The 24,003-nt window shown below is 42.1% G+C and overlaps 1 protein-coding gene across 1 annotated transcript in view; it reads left to right on the top strand.

Moving 5' to 3' along the window:
- The window catches only part of RPF2 (ribosome production factor 2 homolog), a 31,346-nt gene extending 10,751 nt beyond the window's left edge, over positions 1 to 20,595 (top strand). Inside the window, exons 5-10 of the mRNA XM_070739487.1 lie at positions 3,558 to 3,639; positions 7,670 to 7,746; positions 9,814 to 9,913; positions 10,996 to 11,098; positions 17,166 to 17,310; positions 20,099 to 20,595. Of these exons, the coding sequence (XP_070595588.1) occupies positions 3,558 to 3,639; positions 7,670 to 7,746; positions 9,814 to 9,913; positions 10,996 to 11,098; positions 17,166 to 17,310; positions 20,099 to 20,284 (693 nt within the window). The 3' untranslated portion in view covers positions 20,285 to 20,595. The remainder of the gene's footprint in view (positions 1 to 3,557; positions 3,640 to 7,669; positions 7,747 to 9,813; positions 9,914 to 10,995; positions 11,099 to 17,165; positions 17,311 to 20,098) is intronic.
- Positions 20,596 to 24,003: the final 3,408 nt, after the last annotated feature.

Here is a 24,003-nt window from a genome sequence, read left to right on the forward strand (position 1 = left end):
CCGGCTAGTTTCCTGCCATTCCCCCTTTAATTCCAGCCATCTCGGGCTTTTCTGGGCTGCCAGAGGAGCCTTTCGGTGGTGCTTAAGGAGGCTTTGGCAGTCTAGAGTGAACAAAGCAATTTCCTTTCTCTGGGCGCTTGGAGAGAGAATAAACCTCTGCCAGCGCCCAGAGAAAAGAAACATTTCCTTCGCTCTGGGCAGCCCAGAGTGAATGAAGCGTTTTCCTTTCTCTGGGCGCTTGGAGTGGGAATAAACCACTTCGCTGTGGTGACTCCTTCATGCTGCCTTCTATACATCTGGCGCAAGGTTGCCTCCTGCAGCGTCTGGGCACGGAAAGGCAAAAGGGGGCGCTTTGCCCCGGCCGGATCAACTTGGCTTCAGCCAAACCAATGACTTACCACAGTGAAGGAAAGGAGCCGGCTACAAAGCGAGCGAGCAAGAGGAGAGGGGAGCCCATCAGCATGGGAAGGAAGAGAAAGCAGCAGCAGACACCTTTTAGTCAAAGGAGTAGGAGGTTCCCCCCTCGCCCACCTGGGTTTCTCTGTCTGGCACAGTGTATGGGAGGCAGCCTCGTGCCAGGTGTATGGGAGGCGCGTGCTTCTCCTCGCTGCCTCAGTCCCTCTTTAAAAAAAAAAAAAAGCCTTAGTTTTGGACTTTTTTGGTTCCCCTCACCTCACCTTCTTCCTTCGGCAGCGACTGTCGTCCTCTTCTTCCTCCTCCTCCTCCTCCCACCCAAATTCTGTGTTTGCATGCATTATTTGCTTTTACATTGATTCCTGTTGGAAAAATTGCTTCTACTTACAAACTTTTCTACTTAAGAACCTCGTCATGGAACGAATTAAGTTCTTAAGTAGAGGTGCCACTGTATATCTGAATATTTCCCATAATGTTGAAGTCCAGTGAAGACAATACATTAGAAGCCCTTCCATTGTTTTTCTTTCCTGTATCTGTCTCTATTCAATCCTCTGGGAAGCTGGCAGGAATCAGTTGAAGATCTAGAGGAATCTGATTAGGAAATACCTCTGGAATTTCTAGATTTCCAAAGTTCTTATGCTCTTTTTCAGTCAAACTGCAATGGTTAGCTTGTTATACAGTAGCTTGAATTGGGCCATGGAAACAAGTAAAATAAATGTTGCTGTTAGTTATTTTCTAAATTCTCTTGTAATACATTTTTGCACCTCTAGATGGATCTGTCACAGAAAAGATAGCTGATCCTTTGCATTTACCAGCATATGATATTGTTATTATATTTTTATCCAGCTTTTTAAAATATTTACATTTCTATATAGGTCAACTGAAGAGAGCAAATATGCCCAATATTTCTGCCTCCTTTCCCCCCCCCCCCCCCCCACAAAAATATTTTCTAAGGCCTAAGAACAGTTTCCAGGCCTTATAGAAACATACTGTAGCTTGAGAAAGCAGAATATGTTTTGATTATAAGCTAAAAAATGAGAATATTGTTTTTACATATTTTTTTCTTCTGTGGGTTTCGTTATGGGTGTGGAACGGTAATGAATGAAAAGGAACAATAGGCCTATTGCTTTGGTTTATAACTTACCCTGAGGTATTCTCTTGTAAAGACGTTGAGAAAAGTTTGTTCTCAGTTTGAAGCTGTCATTATGTTAACCTAGAAAGAACTGGAATTTGAAAGAGTTCTGTCAGATTTTTGGGGGAAACACAGTATTGGGTGTTTTATAAATAATATACAGTATTGTAATAACAATTTCTATTCAGTTACTCTTTCTGAATTTCTGAAAAAATAGATAACTGAAAAATTTTGGCTGATTTTCATTCAGAGTACTCCATAGATTATTGATAAAAGAATATTTATAGCTCAGAATGCTCTCTGAGCGCAGTTCTTTTCCTGCAGACATTTCATTACCATACTAGGTACCATCATCAACCACTGTACATTTGGGGGAAAGATCAAAAGCAACATGAGAAGATATTATTTTACTGAAAGAGTAGTAGATCCTTGGAACAAACTTCCAGCAGACGTGGTTGGTAAATCCACAGTAACTGAATTTAAACATGCCTGGGATAAACATAGATCCATTGTAAGATAAAATACAGGAAATAGTATAAGGGCCATGAGGTCTTTTTCTGCCATCAGTCTTCTATGTTTCTATGTTTCTAGTAACTGGTTAGCAACCATTTGCAAATGCAACTCTTAATAAACAGTAGTAAAAAAAGTTTTTCCAGTCAATGCATGCCTTTATGATGCTACACAACAGGAGCCATCAGTGTGAAACTGATTTAGGGTCTGATGAGTTTTGGCCGGGGATGTCAAACACACAGCACATGGGTTGCATCTGGCCTGCAGTAGGCAATGGACTTGGCCCGCAGGCCATCCCAGAGACAGCGAGGGACCGGCCCCTGCCACCTCAGGACCCGCCACGCCCAGCCATTGTCTGCAATGACCAGGCCACACCCAATCCAGCCCCCAAGGGCAAACAAAATCACAACGCAGCCAGCAGGGGGATGGAGTTTGACACCCCTGGTTTAGGCAGCGGATCATTCATATCAACTAATTAAAGTCACAATGCTGATCTTGTTAATGTGATGTTAGGGAAAAGCAGCTCCGGAAAAGATAACTTTTTTTAGGCAATGCTCCACCGGCAACAGGAGAAACAGAATACTGTATGAGAACTTTATCTGAATGAAGCAGCAACAGCTGGTGTTATTTGCCATGTCTCTGCCCCATGTTTGTTTAGCAATCATTCATTTCATTTCATTTTATTGGATTTATATGCCGCCCCTCTCCGCAGACTCGGGGCGGCCAACAACAGAATAAAAACAGCATGTAAATCCAATACAAAACAACCTTAATTCTAAAACCTAAAAAAAACCTTAATTCTAAAACTAAACATACATACAAACAATCATACCATGCATAAATTGTAAATGCTTAGGGGGAAAGAATATCTCAATTCCCCCATGCCTGATGGCAGAGGTGGGTTTTTAGGAGCTTGTGAAAGGCAAGGAGGGTGGGGGCAATTCTAATCTCCGGGAGGAGTTGGTTCCAGAGGGTCGGGGCCGCCACAGAGAAGGCTCTTCCCCTGGGCCCTGCCAAACGACATTGTTTTGCTGATGAGACCCGGAGAAGGCCCACTCTGTGGGACCTAACCGGTCGCTGGGATTCGTGCGGCAGAAGGCGGCCTTGTAGATACTCTGGTCCGGTGCCATGAAGGGCTTTATAGGTGATGACCAACACTTTGAATTGTGACCGGAAATTGATCGGCAACCAATGCAGTCTGCAGAGTGTTGGTGTTACATGGGCATTTCTAGGAAAGCCCATGATTGCTCTCGCAGCTGCATTCTGCACGATCTGAAGTGTCATTTAATGCCCAAATTGTCAGATCTGAATGTGATTGCTAAACAAGGAGAGGGTGGGAATGGAATTGGGAATTGTAAGCCAATGGAATCTTCTCTTTTGGCAAGATGTACAGTGGTGTAAGAGCTGCCCAGGCTTCTCAAATTAGGCCTTTGAAAGCTGTTTTTGTGTGTGTTTTGCAAAAACATTTCAATATGTTTAAACCTCCCTGTTCTGTTATTAGGAATTTTTTTCCAAGAAGTCTGATTGTTCTTTGTTCCTGTTTGGATCTCATAGCAAGAAGAGGCCTAATAATCTGACCATAGGTAACATGTCTGGGTTTTATTTATATCATTATTGTATTTGAGAGAAAGTAGATCAAGAGCCTCTCAGGGTGTGAAAACAAGCCGGTTCTTTCTTGTCTTGAGCCAAATAGATAAAATTTAAAGGAAAAAAGGGTCAGTGTGGGAATTGTGGTCAAGGCCAGCTGATACGAGCTCATCTTTTTCAGGGTTACAATCAGTGCAGATAGGCTTTGATACTTCTGCTTAGCTAACTTTGTCTAGAATCAAAGTTTCTCTATCGTGTAACAATATTGCAGAACTGCAGAAAAAACAGTTGCTGCCAACCTGCCTTCCATTGAGGACCGGTATACTGCACGAGTCAAAAAGAGGGCGGGGAAAATATTTACTGACCCCTCGCATCCTGGACAACTCGTACCCTCAAAACATCACTACAGAGCACTGCACACCAAGGCAACTAGACACAAGAACAGTTTTGCACCGAACACCATCACTCTACTAAACAAATAATTCCCTCAACACTGTCAGACTTTTTACTAAGTCTGCACTTCTATTTCTGCTAGTTTTTTCTCATCATTCCTATCATCCTTTTCCTCCCACTTAGGACTGCATGACTGTAACTTGTTGCTTGTATCCTAAGATTTTTTTATTAATGATTGTTTCCTCATTGCTTATTTGACCCCTCTGACAGTCATTAAGTGTTGTACCTCATGATTCTTGACAAATGTATCTTTTTCTTTTATGTACACTGAGAGCATATGCACCAAGACAAATTCCTTGTGTGTCCAATCACACTTGGCCAATAAAGATTTCTATTCTGTTCTGTTCTATTCTATTCTATTCTATTCTATAAGCCATAATGTTATTTGTTTGATTAACTCAATGCAGAGTAGGCCAGCATGGTTTTCTTATAGTGTAACTTTCTGTGTAGTTTAGTTTAGTTCACTTTACTTTATTTTTACTTTAACTTTACTTTAATTTAATTTAATTTTACTTTACTTTTACTTTAATTTAACTTTACTTTACTTTTACTTTAATTTACTTTAACTTTACTTTTACTTTACTTTACTTTACTGTCATTGCACCTTGTACAATGAAATTAAATGCCATCTTCAGTCTACATTCTAATTATAAAAATAAAACACAAACACACATCCTTCACATTCTATACCCGCGAGGGCAAAACTATGGCATGTGTGCCACAGGTGGCATGCAGAACCCTCTCTGCAGGCATGCAAGCTGTTGCCCCAGCAATGCACATGTGTATGTGCCTCCCGCCAACCAGCTGATTTCCAGGTCTCTGCTGCACGGGAGTGGAGCTATATGCGGGAGAATTGTGTGAATGGGCATGGGTGTGTGTGTCATGCATGCATACAGGGGGGCCAGCGGCTTGTTTTTAGTCCCAGGAGGCCTATTAGGTCCAAAACGGGGTGCAGGGGAATTTGCACGCGCATGCCTGGGGGCGTTGTATGCATTGTATTCTGGGTGCTGGCATGTGTGCACACACACTATCAGGCCACAGTGACAAAAAGGTTAGCCATCACTGTTCTATACAATTGAATTGAAAACCGATATTTGCCGTCAGGCATGGGGGAACTAAGACATCTCCCCCTGGGCATGTTTAAATTGTGTATGGTATGCTTGTGAGTGTGTATGTACTATATGGGGTTTCTTTTTAAATCTTAAATGTTTTAAATGTATTCAGATTATTTATGATTTGTTTTTCTCTGCTGTGAGCCGCCCCGAGTCCTCGGAGAGGGGCGGCATACAAATCTAAATAATAAATAAATAATAAATAAATTGCACTAATATTGCACTATGCAGTAGGTTTCAATAAAGTTCCTGTCCTGGGATAGAAGCTGTTTTTCAGCCTATTTGTCCTTGTTTTTATTAACCTGTATCATCTGCCAGATGGTAATACAGTGATCCCCCGATCATTGCGAGGGTTCCGTTCCAGGACCCTTAGCAATGATCGGGTTTTCGCGAAGTAGCGCTGCGGAAGTAAAAACACCATCTGCACATGTGCAGATGGTGTTTTTACTTCCGCAGCGCTAGCGAGGAGCCGGACTCAGCTGGGAAGCGGCGCTGGGGTTTCCCCACCGCCCACGCAAACTCCTCGCTGCCGCTCGCCCGCCCTTCACCCGCCCACCCCGCTCGCTTGCGCCGCTTCCCAGCTGAATCCTGAAGCGAATTCTCAGCTGGGAAGCGGCCCCAGCGAACGGCGTGGGCGGGAGAAGGGCGCGCGAGCCACGGGCGCGCGGGCAGGCAGGCTGCGGACAAGCCGTTCGCTCGGGCCGCTTCCCAGCTGAGTACTCAGCTGGGAAGCGGCCCCAGCGAACGGCGTGGGCGGGAGAAGGGCGCGCGAGCCGCGGGCGCGCGGGCAGGCAGGCTGCGGACAAGCCGTTCGCTCGGGCGGCTTCACAGCTGAGTACTCAGCTGGGAAGCGGCCACAGCGAACGGCGTGGGCGGGAGAAGGGCGCGCGAGCCGCGGGCGTGCAGGCAGGCTGCGGACAAGCCGTTCGCTCGGGCCGCTTCCCAGCTGAGTACTCAGCTGGGAAGCGGCCCCAGCGAACGGCGTGGGCAGGAGAAGGGCGCGCGAGCCGCGGGCGCGCGGGCAGACAGGCTGCGGACAAGCCGTTCGCTGGGGCCGCTTCCCAGCTGAGTACTCAGCTGGGAAGCGGCCCCAGCGAACGGCGTGGGGCGGGAGAAGGGCGCTAGCCGCGGGCGCGCGGGCAGGCAGGCTGCGGACAAGCCGTTCGCTCGGGCCGCTTCCCAGCTGAGTACTCAGCTGGGAAGCGGCCCCAGCGAACGGCGTGGGGCGGGAGAAGGGCGCTAGCCGCGGGCGCGCGGGCAGGCAGGCTGCGGACAAGCCGTTCGCTCGGGCCGCTTCCCAGCTGAGTACTCAGCTGGGAAGCGGCCCCAGCGAACGGCGTGGGCGGGAGAAGGGCGCTAGCCGCGGGCGCGCGGGCAGGCAGGCTGCGGACAAGCCGTTCGCTTCGGGCCGCTTCCCAGCTGAGTACTCAGCTGGGAAGCGGCCCCAGCGAACGGCGTGGGCGGGAGAAGGGCGCTAGCCGCGGGTGCGCGGGCAGGCAGGCTGCGGACAAGCCGTTCGCTCGGGCCGCTTCCCAGCTGAGTACTCAGCTGGGAAGCGGCCCCAGCGAACGGCGTGGGCGGGAGAAGGGCGCTAGCCGCGGGTGCGCGGGCAGGCAGGCTGCGGACAAGCCGTTCGCTCGGGCCGCTTCCCAGCTGAGTACTCAGCTGGGAAGCGGCCCGAGCGAAGCGGCAGCAGCGAGGAGTTTGCGTGGGCGGTGGGGAAACTCCTCGCTGATGCCCGCCAAGAGGGGGAAGACCTAGGGAAGCCGCCCAGCAGCTGATCTGCCCGGCGCCATCTACGCATGCGTGCCCATAGGAAAAAAAAGGGCGCGCATGCGCAGATGGTGTTTTGACTTCCGGGTTGAAAAATCGCAAATTAGCCTGTTCGCAATGGTCGGGGACGCAATAACCGGGGGATCACTGTAGTTCAAAACAAGAGGGCCCAGGATGAGATGGATCTTTAAGAATGTTTTGAACCACTGGTCCAATGGGCAATGCCTCACTGCCACTGTGCAATTGGCAAACCATACACCGATCCAGTAAATTAAACATACACTATGGTGCAGTGGTTCAAACTCACCAGCAGTTTTTCATTCCGTTGTCATTTCCTGAGAAGTCTCAGGTAACATAATCTCTGCTGGGCTCTTTTGATCAGTTCTGCAATGTGAGTACTCCAGGTCAGATCCACTTTTATGATAACATCAAGAAACTTAAAACTGGCTATTTGCTCCACTCAGGCTTGTTATGTTAGTTGTCAGGTCTTCTATTACTTTCATATTTTTTTTAAGGAAAAACACACAAACGCTATGTTTTTACAAGTATCATAAAGATGCATGAAGAATTGTATTTGTTAGAAACTTACTATACGTATAAACCATATACCATAAAAAGTGGATTCCTTTCTAAAAAGGAATGTATAGGATTGTTAAAAGATACATTTTAATTTTCTTTCTTTTGTTAGGTCGTATGTATGACTATCATGTTCTGGATATGATTGAACTGGGCATTGAGAAGTTTGTTGCCCTCAAAGATATTAAGGTAATGACAATGTGTCTCTTTTTTAGTTATACTAAGTAAGTGAATCTTAATTAATCTATAACATGATAGCAATAGATAGAATGTAATAGTTTAAAAATAATATAAACAGAGTATTTTTGCAATATTACAAATATTAAAGTGCTATTTTTTTATATTTTATTACTAGTTTAAGTACAGTATTTTATAGATAAGAAAATTAATTAAAGTTATATAAATTATAATTTAAAGATAACAGTTACATTTAACAAGAACATAGAGTGTGTGTGTAATATTTCTGTATCGATCTGATTATAGTTAGGTATTCTCTTTTTTTGTACTAGTTAGACTTCTATGATAAGCGGAGCAATGGTAGCTCCTTGAATGTTGAATGTTGTCTGTTTTTGTTTGTCTAATGAAAATTAATTTTAAAAAAATGAAATATATATATATATTAAGGTAACAAATTCCGAAATATCACCAGTTCCTTACTGACTTAATTTGTTGGGAATGTATCTCTTTTCTCTCTGATTTCTGCTTCTAAATTGCTTGTTTGATCAGTCTTCGAATGTATTAATAAAGGAGGATATACTTATGTAGCTCAGGATTGACATTCCTTGCTAGCACTGATGAAGTTACCTAATTTGGGTAATGAAACATCTGCAAGAAAAGAAGCAAGCTCAGCACTTTTAATGTATTTTGATCATATTTATTTATTGGTGCTTTTGAGTCAGCATGGATAACTGCCTGGATTAGTCTCTACAATTTTCTTGACAATTTAATTTGGCGGTAAACACTTTTTTATACTAACACTTTTAAACTGGTATAAACAGCAGAAAATAATAATAATTATTATTATTATTATTATTTTATTATTATTATTTATTCGATTTGTATGCCGCCCCTCTCCGAAGACTCGGGGCGGCTCACAACAATAATAAAGACAATATAGCAGTGAAACAAATCTAATATTAAAAGAAAAAGATATATAAAGCCCTAGCAATTAAAACAATACCACACATACATACCAAACATAATATATAAAAGCCTTGGGGAGGTGTCTCAGTTCCCCCATGCCTGGCGATATAGGTGGGTCTTGAGTAATTTGTGAAAGACAAGGAGGGTGGGGGCCTTTCTAATCTCCGGGGGGAGTTGATTCCAGAGGGCTGGGGCCGCCACAGAGAAGGCTCTTCCCCTGGGGCCCGCCAAACGACATAGTTTGGTTGACGGGACCCGGAGAAGGCCAACTCTGTTGGGGATACTAGTTGAAACTCAGTGTGACTATAATCTGTGAAAGAGTATATCTTTATCCGGGAAGCATTTCCCGTGGTTTGTTCTGATTATACTTCACTGGAATCTACCTTTTAAACTTGGGTGATGGGATTATCAGTGAAAAAGCTATAGTTTGCTACAGTCCAGGTGGCTTGAAATTGGGTAGTCAAGTCCAGCCAGCTGTGATGGGTTACTGCTTTTGATTGACACCATCAGCTGCTCTACTTGTTCCAAGAATTCCTGGATATTTAAGCTGTTACCTTTGGCTGACGTTCCCAGGGCAATGTTTACCAGTGGTGCTGTCACCTGATTTAAATAAAAACTTAGAAGATCAAATTGGTTGCAGCAGCTTAAGTCAGCCTATATTGAAACTTATTTTTTTAGCCCTATGTAACTGGGAGCACCTGCTTCGTTTTTAGACAGTAAATGTACATATCACAGTGCAGCATCTTAGAAAAAACGTTCTTTAATACGGTGCCTGTTATTACAGTTTTTATGAGCACATTAAAGAATAGTTAACTTTTTAAATGCCTAATTTGTTGGGTTACTTGTTTAATAGCCTTTTAAAAATTTAAATATGTTGCCCACTAAATACGTTAGGTTGTAGTTCCCAGACTTCTCAGTTAGTGCAGATGACAGCTGGGAGTGTCATCCCAACATATTAAAAAAAAGAATATAAGAGCTTCTGGTTAACATTGACAAGTTCTACCCAGCAGGTCTGCTCCTGTTGTGAGTGACCTGGTGATAGGATACTTTTTCTCCTTCTCTTGGTGCTCTGCCAACCATTCTTGTTCTTTAATCTTTTAATTTTTATAATAGAACAGCAAGTGTCCAGAGGGAACAAAGCCCATGCTGATATTTGCAGGAGATGCTTTTGACATCGATGAGGAACATAGAAGGTTAAAAAGCCTTCTAATTGGTAAGCTATTAGAGTGAACCTACTAGGGCCATACAGACCTGTTTCTTAAACTTTTTTGCTTCCCATTTTTAAAAACGATGGAGGACCCCAAAAAGTACTACTGTACTACTACTTTTTTTTGTATGAGTTATATTTATGAAAAATTAAGTTTATTATTGAATCTTGTAAAAATAATGTTAAACCCAGTAGATATTAACCCGAGATGTTTTTAATGAAATATCTTTAAACTTTTTTTAAAACTAAAAAAAAGGATAATTGGAAGAGTTACATTATTAGATGTTTGCCAATATCTTTAATATCGGGCAAATAATTTTGTTTTGCTAACCTTGAAGAGGGCCTTAAGGCAATGGTCCCCAAACTACGGCCCGCGGCCCATGGCAACACACGAGATTTTACCGATTGATATAATAAGAGGGAGAAATAGAGAGGGAGAGAGAAATGAAGAGGAGAGATAGAAAGGGAGAGAGAGAAAGGGAGAAATAGAGAGGGGGAGAGAGAAAGTGTGAGAGATACAAAGAGGGAGAGTTAGAAAGAGAGTGAGTGAGAGAAAGAAAGAAGAGAGAGAAAGAGGAAAAGATAGAGAGGGAGAGAGAAAAGAAGAGGGAGAGATGGAAAGAGAGAGAGAGAGAAAGAAAAATGAGAAAATGATAGAGGGAAAGAACGAGGGAGAGGAAAATGAAACAAATGAGAGAAAAGGAAGAGGAAAAAGAGAAGTGGAGAGGAAGGAGGGAGGGAGGGATGGAAGGAAGGAGAAATGAAGTTTGTTGATTTAAGTTTAAATTTACTTGTTAATAAAGAAGTATAAATTACTTTATTACTTAATTATTAATTAATTACTTATTACTTCTTCTTTATTTTAAATATTGTATTTGTTCCCATTTTGTTTTTTACTTTAAATAAGGTATGTGCAGTGTGCATAGGGATTTGTTCATAGGGGTTTTTTTATAGTCCGGCCCTCCAACAGTCTGAGAGACAGTGAACTGGCCCCGTGTAAAAAGTTTGGGGGGCCCTGCTTTAAGGGATCCCAGGGATTTTTGGACAACCCACTTAAGAACAATCTCTCGCTTTTTTTTGTCCTTTAGATTTTTTCAGAGGCCCTGTTGTGCCCAGTATTCGTCTGGCTGGCTTAGAACATGTTCTGCATTTTACAGCAGTGGATGAAAGAATCTATATGAGGAGTTACAAGTAAGTTGGATATGTGCCACAATGTGCAGTTTTACATTGAGTAGGACTAGAGTTGTGCATTTGTGCATGATTGAATTAGAGCAGTGTAGGAGAGGCATTTTAGGTGGAGGAAAAAATCTAATTTCATCCTTTCAAGCCGACTTCCCATGGTATTATCCCACAGATTATAAAAGTATTACATTGTGCGGTACACCTGGTGTCTGAAGGAAATGGCTCAAGTCCCAATTAAAATGTTACTTAAAATCCTCATCTACTTAGAAGAAGCATAATGTTAGGGGTATGTGAATTGTACTTTAGAGGTTTTATTTTCAAGCTAAACACTAGCAAAGTGCATATACAGTGTTCCCTCGATTTTCGCGGGGGATGCGTTCCGAGACCGCCCGCAAAAGTCGAATTTCCGCGAAGTAGAGATGCGGAAGTAAATACACTATTTTTGGCTATGAACAGTATCACAAGCCTTCCTTTAACACTTTAAACCCCTAAATTGCAATTTCCCATTCCCTTAGCAACCATTTAGATTATTACTCACCATGTTTATTAAAGTTTATTCAAAAAAATATTTATTAAAGGCAGATTAAAGTTTGGCGATGACATATGACATCGGGTGGGGAAAACCTTGTTATAGGGGGGGAAACCGCAAAGTATTTTTTAATTAATATTTTTGAAAAACCGTGGAATACACTTTTCGCAAAGTTTGAACCCGTGAAAATCGAGGGAACACTGTACACATGAAACGCATATACCCACAAGCAAATTCTTTCTCCAAAAATCATGATTTTCCCCAGAAAACACTCACCAAAGTACTCTCTTTTTAACCAGGAAATAACCCTATTATTTCTACAATATTCCTCCTGGTTCAAACTATCCAGTTGTGATTGGTTTTGTCAATATTGCCCTCCCACTGTGTTATTATTCATTAACCTTTACTGTGCTAACACAGCTTAATGTCACCTACTTTGTAGTAAACCCCCACTGTATTCTATCCTTGAAGCTTTATCTAGATTTAATTATCTATTTTGGATAGTAATAGAATAACTGTTAGCTTCATAATATTATCTTCAGCAGTTCAGGATCAGGAGTAGAGTGATTGTTAAATACCGATACCCCTAACTTTGCTGTTTTCTGCATTTCTGCAAAAGCTGAACATAGACACAAGACCTGTTTACAAACTGTTGATCTCAAATTCTCCTAGTCTAGCACTTACCGTATTTTTCGCTCCATAAGACGCAATTTTTTTCCTCCCAAAGTAGGAAGAAAAATCAGCCCCGTCTTATGGAGCGAAGATGCAGGCAGGGAGGGGGGGGAGGCTGCGAACTCGGAAGCGCCATCCCGCCGGCTGGCTGGCTAGCTGCTGCCTGGCCCCCTCCCTCCCGGAGGAGGGTCACCCTCCGCACCACCAGCGGCGCTCCCCCCGCCAGCCAGCCAGCCAAGCCCCGCGCCCGCCAGAACCGGCTCCTCGCTCTCCCCCCGCCGCCCGCCGCATTTGCAGGAGGTGGGGAGGGCCGGGCGGCCCGCCAAGGCCAGGAGGGATGCCGCTGCCCCCCCTTCCCTCTCTCCGCCTGCCGCTGCGCCTCCTTGACGCCGAGAGGAAAGGCCGGCAAAGGTTTTTCTCAGCGGAGGTCTTCAATGTCGGGGGCGCACGGGCGGTTGCGCGCGCTCCCTATCTCCCTGCTAGCCCACTCGGAATATTCAAAATAAGAAAAGCCTTTGCCGGCGAAGGTTTTTCTTATTTTGAATATTCCGAGTGGGCTAGCAGGGAGATAGGGAGCGCGCGCAACCGCCCGAGCGCCCCCGACATTGAATATCACCTTCGCCAGCCCCGCCTCTCCTGCAACCCCCTTGCTGAGAGCCCGGAACAGAAAGAGACAGAAAGAAAACAAGAGAGAGAAAGTGAGAAGAGAGAGAAAGAGGGGGAGAGAGAGAGAAAGAGAGAGGGGGAGAGAGAGAAAGAGAGGGGGAGGGAGAAAGAGAGTGGGAGAGGGGGGAGAGATAGCAAGAGAGGGAGAGAGAGAAAGAGAGAGGGAGAGGGGGGAGAGAAAGAGAGAGGGAGAAGGGGGAGAGATAGCAAGAGAGGGAGAGAGAAAGAGAGAGGGAAAGGGGGAGAGAGGGGGGAGAGAAAGAGAGAGGGAGGGAGAGAGAGGAAATAAAGGAAGAGGAGAGAGAGAAAGGAAGAGAAAGAAAGAAAGAGGGATAGAAAGAGAGAGAGAGTGAGAGATGCTCAGTGAGCCTTTCTTTGAAGTTGCCTTTCTTTCTTTCTTTCTTTCTCTCTTTCTTTCTTTTTCTCTCTTGCTCTCTTGCTCTTTCATTCTTTTTTCTTTCTCTTGCTTTCTTTCTTTCTCTTGCTTTCTCTCCTTCCTTCCCTCCTTCCATTTCTTTCATTCCCCCTCTCTATTTTTATTTCTCTTTCATTTTCTTTCTTTCTCTCTTTCTTGCTTTCTTTCTTGCTCTTTTTCTTTCTCTCTTTTACCTTCCCTTCCTCTATTTCTTCTTTTCTTTCTCCTTCCTACCTTCTTCCCTCCCTCCCTCCCTTCAGTCCTTCCTCTCTTACTCTCCCCTTTCATAAGGTTCCTTGCTTCCTTCCTCTGTTCCTGTCCCTTCCCCCTTTCTTTCTTTCTTTCCTTCCTTCCTTCCTTTCCTCCCTCCATTTCTTGCTTTCCTTTTCCTTCCTCCCTTCTTTCCTCCCTCACTCCCTTCTTTCACTCCTTCCTCTCTTCCTCTCCCCTTTTTGGCTCAAAATATTTTTTTTCTATTTTCCTCCTCTAAAATCTAGGTGCGTCTTATCAGCAGGTGAGTCTTATAGAGCGAAAAATACGGTAATCATCTCCATCAGTATAATTGCATCATTTGCAAATAGGTTTAATTTCATTTCTAATTCTCCTATTTTATATCCTACAAGTATTATCTTGTCTTATCTTATCTTATTAGCTAATGTCTCTATGAGACAAACTTTGAGAATCTTTCGTACAATACGGCCATATCTGGAATATCCCAAACTTTGAGAATTATATTTGAATCCTGTATCGAATCCAATCATAAAAATTGATGTGGTTATGCAACTGTCCAAAGTCTGGTGTAAGGAAGTTTTATTGTAGTCTCTCTGTCTCTCTCTCTGGTAAGATAAGAGAAGGAGGTTGGAACATAAGATCAGAGTATACATGATCACCGATGTTTACAATCTAATAATATCAGAACTATTATATTATGTTTGGCTGACTCACCACCTCAGTAGTTAGAATAATGAGAAAAGAAAAAATCAGACATATGTATTGGTCTGAAGAGTTTAGAAACTGCCGCTACTCATAAATTGCACAGTACAGGGAAATTCCAAATGTTGAAAATATTTAAATGTTTGAATTAATATCAGGAATGTCCTCAAAGTTAACTGCAGTTGTCAATCTACTAAATGTTAATGAGCAGGCATATGATTCAGATGCAGTAAGAACATGGTTTCTGATAAGATTATAAAAGGAATTTGCTTTACTTTCAAATGATGAAAGACAGAATACAGAGAAGACATTGTTTACCTTTTATGAGCTGGTACATCTCGTTTCAAAATTCGTCATGTCTGATATTGCTTAATACACCTTGGGTAGAATGTGGCCCTGGATGCATTATTTTTAAACAACTGGTATGTGCAGGGGGATTTGGGACTGATGAACCAAGAAGTATATTAATTAAGAATTAATAAATGTTAATTTATGTTAAAAGTATGTTAATTGCAGCTAGCTGCTATTAGGCTTGGCTTGGTTATTTCTGTGTATAATTTCAACAAGGATAAGAAATTACTCAGATATCCTTCAGTCAATCCATTTCTCTTATGAAATGAGCAGGCTACTATTTTGGAAAGTGGATTGCACCAAGTCCTTAGTTTTGAAACTAAATATGGATCAAAAATAAACTGATGAACGACTAGATGTCATACTTCTCTATTGCTGTAATAGTAGATGGGGAGAGTATGTATAAATAAAGGGACAGAACTGAATGATGCCTTTGGTGAAATAGGTGTATGGTGGTGAGGACAGTATCCAGCTGTCTTCTACAAACAGCAGAATGAGTTAAAGTTTTCTTCTTTCAACCCAAATCTTTTTTAGATTTGGAGGCATACAGGAGGAGAAGGAAGAAAGAAAATCTTGTATGGGTTCCAGGGCAAATACATCGTTTAGAGCAGGGGTCCCCAAACTAGGCAACTTTAAGACTTGTGGACTTCAATTCCCAGAATTCTCCAGCCAGCTATGCTGGCTGGAGAATTCTGGGAGTTGAAGTCCATAAATCTTAAAGTTGTCAAGTTTGGAGACCTCTGGTCTAGAGCAGGGGGTCTCCAAACTCGGCCACTTTAAGACTTCAACTCCCAGAATTCCCGTCAGCAAAGCTGACTTCTTCTCTAAAGATTTGCTTGTCCATCCTTAGTTGTAATGTTGCTTTCCAAATGTAGACACTAAAATCTAATTACCCAGTTAGATGCTTCAACCCAAAACCTGGCAGCTTGACTTTGTCCGATGCTGACCAATTTTTGATCTTCCTTGCCCATTTCACCACAATTTCTGCTGTTGTCGCGCCCTCTGCCCCCCAATTTCCCCCCTTTCTCTATCTTTTTTTATCCAAGTTGCATTCTTGTGTTTCTGTTATTTTTTTCTCTGCAATTTACACCTTTAATTTCTTTCCTATAACCTCTTTAATAATACAGTATTTTTCAGCTATTTGATCTTATTGAATTGCTCCCTTTGAAGTATAATTGTATGGCCCAAAAAAGGACATTATAAAGTATTGTTTACCTTCCAAATACTTTCCTGCAAAATCAGCCAAAATATGTTATCTGAAGAGTAAATGAAGCAGTATTTTCTACCTCACAAAATCGTATGGCTATTAATTCCCCATAGTGTTTCTCCAGAAAGAATCTATAGAGAAAGGGCTGCTAATATTCCTTTGTGAAGCAAAATTTATGGCTGTTCTGCCGGGCTCTCTGGTAGACTCCTCCCAAAAATTCACAGGTACAAATTTCAGACACACACACACGTTTGAAAATTCAAAACAATGTTCTTTATACTGTAATGAAAATTCACTTAAACTAAGCCCTCTATTGGTATAGCAAAGAGCACTGGTCTCCAAACAAACTGGTAATTTGTACAAGTCCCTTATCAGTTCTGTGATACTTAGCTTGCAGCTGTGAGGCAATTCACAGTCCTTCTTCTTTCACAAAGTGAAACACACTTTGCTCTGGTTTAGTTTCAAAGCGGGGGGAAATCAGCACACAAAAGGTCAAAGTCAGTAAAGCAGTCAGGAAAAACAACGATCAGATAATCCTCCACAATGGCCAAACCCACAGGCTGCTATTTATAGCAGCCTCACTAATTACCACAGCCCCACCCAACCACAGGTGGCCTCATTTTCTTTTATAATAATCTCTCAGTTGCTGCTGCCTATGCATCGCTCTCCGCATGCGTGGCTGTATCATTAACTCTTGTTCTGAATCCAAGGAGGAGCTAGATAATTGATCTCCTTCTGAGCTGTCTGCCACACTCTCCTCCTCCCTGTCACTCATGTCTTCTTGGTCAGAGGAGCCTTCATCAGCAGATTCCACCTGGAGCAAAACAGGCCTGCGGCATGTGGATGTCTCCCCCACATCCACAGTCCTTGGGGCAGGAGCTGGGCCAGAGCTAACCACAACAATGGCATGTTGTGGGGTGCTCCTTTCTTCTTAGTCCTGATCTGAGAATTTTTTATACAGTACTTGATTTTAGTAGATATTTATCTATTGATATTATTAATATTAATATAGACCTGATATAGTTTTGCATGTTGGCGTTGAGGCAGGAGTCCTCAAACATGGCAACTTTAAGACTTGTGGACTTCAACTCCCAGAATTCTGGAAGTGGAAGTCCATAAGTCTAAAAGTTGTCAAGTTTGAAGACCTCTGGCATGAGGTATTGATATGAACTGCAAAGGACTGATATTTGTTCTTCACGCTAAACTGTCTGGAGGAAGAAAGATTGATTGCTACAAGGATTCAGAATGTCAGATGAACTAATCAAACAAGAAGTGTTTTTCCCCCCCTTGTCCTATTTTCAAGGGTGTTATTGAAAAAGTCTGGTTGTAAAATACCAAGGATTGAACTTGAAGATATGGGACCCTCGTTAGATCTGGTGATCAGGAGAACACATTTGGCATCAGATGATCTGTATAAACTGTCACTAAAGCAACCTAAAGCTCTCAAGGTATGTAGACCAGTCTTTATACATTTAAGCCAAGAAAATCTGCCCCAAGTACAGAACTGAAAGTGATACATCACTGAAAATATATTTTTATTCTGTTTGTGGAGCAGAGCAACTGAACTACAACTCTTTACAGTTATATTTACTTAATTAAATCCGCTAATATATGCTACTGTATTTCCCTGAAAATAAGACCTGTCTTATATTGTTTTGAATCCTGAAATAAGCATTTAGCTATTTAAAATATTAGATTTGTCATACGCTGTTTTATTATTGTTGTTAGCTGCCCCGAGTCTACGGAGAGGGGCGGCGTACAAATCTAATAAATTAAATAAAATAAATAAATAAATTTGGCCTTATTTTTGGGGAGGTCTTATTTTGGGTCGCGTGGAACAAGACAGGGCTCCTCTTGCCATCTTACCTGATTTCCAGCTTTCTTTCATTCTTTCTTTCTTTCTTTCTTTTCTTTTCTTTTATTTTCTTTTATTTTATTTTTATGCCGCCCTTCTCCTTAGACTCAGGGTGGCTTACAACATGTTAGCAACAGCACTTTTTAACAGAGCCAGTATATTGCCCCCACAATCCGGGTCCTCATTTTACCCACCTCGGAAGGATGGAAGGCTGAGTCAACCTTGAGCCGGGGATGAGATTTGAACCGCTGACCTTCAGATCTACAAGTCAGCTTCAGTGGCCTGCAGTACAGCACTCTACCTTCTGCGCCACCCGGCTCAATTACTCAATCAGTCACCCTAACTAGACGAAATGGCGGGAACTGGCTGCGCATGTGTTTAAATATTTTCTGGGAGGACTCATTTTCAGGGAAGAGTTTATTTTCGAAGGAGGACTAATTTTTGGGGTGTGTCTTATTTTCGGGGAAATACAATACAGTGATCCCCCGAGTTTCGCGATCTCGATCATTGCGAAACGCTATATCGCGATTTTTCCACCCGATGACGTCACTCCCTTCCTTTCTCATCTTTCTCTCTCTCTTTCTCTATCTTGCTTGTTCCTCTCTCACACTCTCTTCCTCCCTCTCTCATCTCTTTCCTTCTCTCTCTTTCTCTATCTCTCCCCCTCTTGCTCTCGAGCGGCGGGCGGCACCCAGGGAAGGTTCCTTCGGCCGCCCACCAGCTGATCTGCTCGGCAGCGCGGCAGCAGCGAGGAGCCGAAGATGGGGTTTCCCCGTTGCCTGGGCAACGGGGAAACCCCATCTTCGGCTCCTCGCTGCTGCCGCGCTGCAAGCGAGCGGCAAGCGAGCGGCAAGCGAGCAGCCGGGCGGGCGGGCAAGCGGCAAGCGATCTTGGGGTTTCCCCTTTGCCTGGGCAACGGGGAAACCCCATCTTCGGCTCCTCGCTGCTGCCGCGCTGCAAGCGAGCGGCAAGCGAGCAGCCGGGCGGGCGGGCAAACAGGCAGGCAAGTGGCAAGCGATCTTGGGGTTTCCCCTTTGCCTGGGCAACGGGGAAACCCCATCTTCGGCTCCTCGCTGCTGCCGCGCTGCAAGCGAGCGGCAAGCGAGCAGCCGGGCGAACGGGCAAGCGGCAAGTGATCTTGGGGTTTCCCCTTTGCCTGGGCGGCGGGGAAACCCCATCTTCGGCTCCTCGCTGCTGTCGCGCTGCAAGCGAGCGGCAAGCGAGCAGCCGGGCGGGCGGGCAAACGGGCAAGCGGCAAGCGATCTTGGGGTTTCCCCTTTGCCTGGGCAACGGGGAAACCCCATCTTCGGCTCCTCGCTGCTGCCACGCTGCGGAGCAGATCAGCTGTTGGGCGGCCGAAGGGGTCTTCCCCGCCGCCCACACGCAAACTCCACCATCTGCGCATGTGCGGCCATGGAAAAAGGGGCGCGCATGCGCAGATGGTGTTTTTACTTCCGCGCCGCTACATCGCGAGAAATCGATTATTGCGAGGGGTCTTGGAACGGAACCCTCGCGATAATCGGGGGATCACTGTACCCCGATTTGTTTTAATGTACTTTAAAGGTTATTTTAGATTACAAATGTCATTTGCATGTACTTTGGGAATGATGTCTGCTTGGCTTATTTGTAATCACCATTTATTTTATTGAGATAGAGATATATCCTTGTATGTATGCCTTCAAGCCAGTCTTGATTCTTGGCAATTGCCTGGACTAATCCCTGCAGTTTTCAAGTGGTTTGCCATTGCTGCTTTCTTAGACTGAAAGAGAAAGACTTTGTACCTAAACTAGGACTAGAACTCATAGTCTCCCAGTTTCTAGCCTGGTGCCTTAACTACACCAAACTGGCTCTCCGTGGATATGTCTAGGTAATATCATAAAGAGCTAACTTGATGTGACAGTGTTAGTCTAATTTTGTAATCCTTGTTTGTGGAGTTTTCTCTAACTTTCCTCATGTGACACATGTCAAGGATCCCCAAATTTGGCAACTTTATGATTTGTGGATTTCACAAGTCCCAGAATTCTCCAGCCAGCTGACATGAGAATTCTGGGAGTTGAAGTCCACAAGTCTTAAAGTTGCTAAGTTTGAAGACCACTGACATATGTGGATGAGAAGGCTCCTGATGAGAATTCTGGGAGAGGTTGGCACATTGGAAGGCAATAGAGTTAGGGAGCGTTAAAATTGTATTTGGTCCACAAATGAAACATCAGTACAATTCTCCAGATGTCATGGCTTTGTTTCTCCTAATTAATTTAAATTAGATGAAATAATGAATTAACTAATTCGATTTCAGTTATAATGATTCCAATTGTTATTGGATAAGGATTGCATTTTGAATAAATGTTCTACATCAAAAAATGGGCATTTTCTTGTATTTCTAGCCAAAGAAGAAAAAGAATGTATCTCATGATGTCTTTGGGACAAAATATGGGCGGATTCACATGCAGAAACAGGACCTGGATAAATTGCAGACTAGAAAAATGAAAGGTTTAAAGAAAAGACCGTCTGAAAAGAAAACTGAAGATGGAGGAGATTCAAAAAAACTAAAGATGGAATTAGAAGTTTAGACTGGAAGGAGTATTTGAATTTGGCTCCTATCAGTGAAATGCCATATACAAACTGAAACCTTATTTCATGTAAATTTTACAATTTTCCCTTTTTTCGGAATATGTTTTTAAACAATGGAGGATCTTAATAATTTTTGTTCTAATCAATTTATCTGATCTTTGATATAGATATGTATTTGTGTATGACATATGTCAGGAATACCCAAACTTGGCAACTTTATGACTTGTGGACTTCAACTCCCAGAATCGTTTCGACGCCCTGAGCCATTTTAAGAAGGGCGGTAGAGAAATCTAATAAATAAATAAATACATATATTGACTTTTGGACATTATAAGTGCTTGACCTTGTGATAATCTTTTCCCATTCGTGATCATAAAGAATATAAAATAATCATTTGTTTATTTTTTCAAGGGTTTGGAACAGATTTTCTCAAAGTTATGTAGAGCTAAAGGCTTGTCTAGAAATGAAGAACAATTTCTAGAATGTTTTGGGCTTGTATCTTTTCAATTTGTTGTTGGCTGATTGCTCTGAGTTAAGTCTGTACAGTAGTACCTCTAAATACGAGCTGCTCCACATGCGAGTATTCCAAGTTACGAGCCACGACACGAGCGAAATTTCTGTTCGACACCTGAGCTCAAATTCGGGATACGAGCCAAGCTTCCACTAGGTGGCGCAAGAATCTCCTTGCTTCCAGTTATCTCCGCGTGAAAAACAAAGTCTAAAGGCATTCGTTCGAGATGCGAGTTGATCGACTTACGAGCTCGGGTCTGGAACAAATTAAACTCGTATGTCGAGGTACCACTGTATTCTTATTTGTCATCATTGCTGTTTACCAGTCTGGGTTTGTTGTCTCTCCATGTATGTCTGGATTTCAAGTGCCAGATTTCTGAGCAATAGCCATGCTAGCTGAAAATTCTTAAGAGTCAATCCAGAGTTTTGGAAAAATTAGTTTACAATAATATATCTGTTTTGCCAATGATAAAATCCAGAATCTCACATTTATATCAAGAACTCATTTCTTTTGACTAAGAACAAAATGAAAAGGAATTATGTTAGAAGCAAGATTTTTTTAAGGAACTTAAAAATGTGAAAGTACATAGAACTATAAGGTTAGAAACAGCAGGTGACTTTTCCTCTAGCTTAATAGTTTTGGATTATAGTATGTATTCTTGCTTTAGGGAAAAGCAACAAAAGCTGCAGGCATTGCCAAAAGAAAGCAAACAATGTACCTGCGTATAAACAAACGTATCCATCATGCTATGAAATACCTATGCCCAATTAATGTACAGCTAGAAAATATCCTTGCTTGGTAAGATTTATTTGAGCAGAGTCCAATTTGTTATCAAGATACCTCTTCAGCTTCTGTATTCATTTTTACATTTCCAACCCACATATTCCACAAACTCTTCAGCCTACATAGAATATTAACAAATACCAAGCGAAGCATCCACAGTTTAACAACTGTAGAGAGTAAAACAATACCATCCAAGCACAAAACGGCAAACAATGATAATAGGAAATGAAGTTGTCATGGCAATGTCAAGAGAAGGTTCTTCCCAACAACTCTGCTCTTAAAAACCCTCCAAAAAATCAACAGGGGAGGCTGCTCCATCGTGCCAATCCTGACCCCAAAAAGCCATGCCTTCCAGACCTCACAAAAACATGGCATATGTGACTTTTCTTTCTGTGACCTAATTTGTCATGGGACACGGGGTAAGCTTTATATTTTTTTTACTGAGGTCTTCTTTTCAAAGTCTTCAGATTTGATGCTAATACTCTCAGAAACCATTATAAAAACATTTCAATGCCCTGTCCATTTGCAATAGACTAACTTCAAATGGCTGCTTTTTATCTTTAAAAAGCTTAAATGGTCCATTAATAATGCCCCATAGTGCTAGTAATTTGGAAGAATTGATTTAGTAGAATACTCGAGATGCAGTGTCTTCAACAAAACCTGAAACAGCCACAATTTATTTCAGTCTGTTAGAACATTAGACCTCACATAAGGGATGTATCTCACTTAACTACCCAAGGGCCAGGGTTGTTTCTTTTTAATAAAGATGAATTTATCCTACAATCTAAATTGAGCATCCATCTCATTCTGGGAGTTGGGGTTGTTAACAAAAAAAATGCAAACTAACCTTGTTAGGTACCAACAAGGAACTATAATTGATTGCTTGTCCTTTATTTATAATTTTATATATATATTCATTTTCCCCCTTATTCAGGCTTCAAGTGGAAAGTTAAGTTGCTCATTCAAAATCTTTCTCAAATCTATTATTCATTGTTAAAGATGGCTTTTTCCTTATTTACCTATTTGAAAATTAGTGTGATTTAATTATTTGGCATACTTGTCATAAAAATGAATGGAAGGTAGTGAGAAAAGTGAATACACTTGTCATTTTATTTTAATCAGTTGCTGCTGGCAATGCTTTAATTATATATTTTTAATTGTTCAAGCTGCCCTGAATAACAATGTTTGAAATTATTTCAATTTCCACTTGACAACATGCTATTGAACAAGCTGCTTTTTGTGATGTATGTTGGAGTGATTACTTTCCTTCATTCTTCAGTTTCATAAAACAATGTTTGATGCTCCGATAATCATGAAGAGGCCACATGTGGAGATAATAAGTTTTTATGAGCAGCATTAGATATGCTTGGTTAATGAAGTCAAATGGAACAGATGAAAAAGATGGATTTAAATATACAGTGTTCCCTCGATTTTCGCAGGTTCAAACTTCGCGAAAAGTCTATACCACGGTTTTAAAAAAATATTAATTAAAAAATACTTTGCGGGTTTTTTCCTTATACCACGTTTTTTCCCGCCCGATGACGTCATATGTCATCACCAAACTTTCGTCTGCCTTTAATAAATATATTTTTTAATAAACTTTAATATAAACATGGTGAGTAATAATCTAAATGGTTGCTAAGGGAATGGAAAATTGTAATTTAGGGGTTTAAAGTGTTAAGGGAAGGCTTCTGATACTGTTCATAGCCAAAAATAGTGTATTTACTTCCGCATCTCCACTTTGCGGAAATTCAACTTTCATGGGCGGTCTTGGAACGCATCCCCCGCGAAAATCGAGGAAACTCTGTATTATTATTTAAATATACAGTTAGATTTTCCACCTTGATTCAGACTAAGATGAGGAAAAGGCAAATTTTATTAAAATGAATTTGTCCATTTAAAATTATATATCATTTTTAAAACAGTGAATACGTTTAACATAGACACGTTGTTAAAAAGGAAGTAACTGTTTAAAAGGATAACTAGTTGCAATACTAATGTGTTTCCCATCCAATTTGCTGCTCCTTTTTTATATACACTGGGTGTACATCATGAATGTCTTCTGATTCACATACTATATTATTCCACAGAATAACTTGTTTGGCTAAACACATTGCATGAGTTTGTTCAATGTGTTTTCTTATGATTTATGGCTTAGCATATCAATATTTAGTGTTGAGGTGTGTATGAGACTGCAGTGGAGTAATTTTTAAAAGGATTCACATTAAAAGAAATTTCATTACCGTATAAGAGGCTTCCTAAAAGAGGCTGAAAATTTGGGTGCATCTTATACTCCGAATGTAGTTTTTACTAAGCTCTTTTTCCTGCCCAAACAAGTGAAGTGATCTTCCTTGCTTTGCTAGCTAAGCGATGATCCCTTTGTCTACTTTTTTCACTGCTGCTCAGTCCGACAATTAGCTGGGC

Source organism: Erythrolamprus reginae, chromosome 1 (assembly GCF_031021105.1).
Source record: "Erythrolamprus reginae isolate rEryReg1 chromosome 1, rEryReg1.hap1, whole genome shotgun sequence".
Lineage (NCBI taxonomy): Eukaryota > Metazoa > Chordata > Lepidosauria > Squamata > Dipsadidae > Erythrolamprus > Erythrolamprus reginae.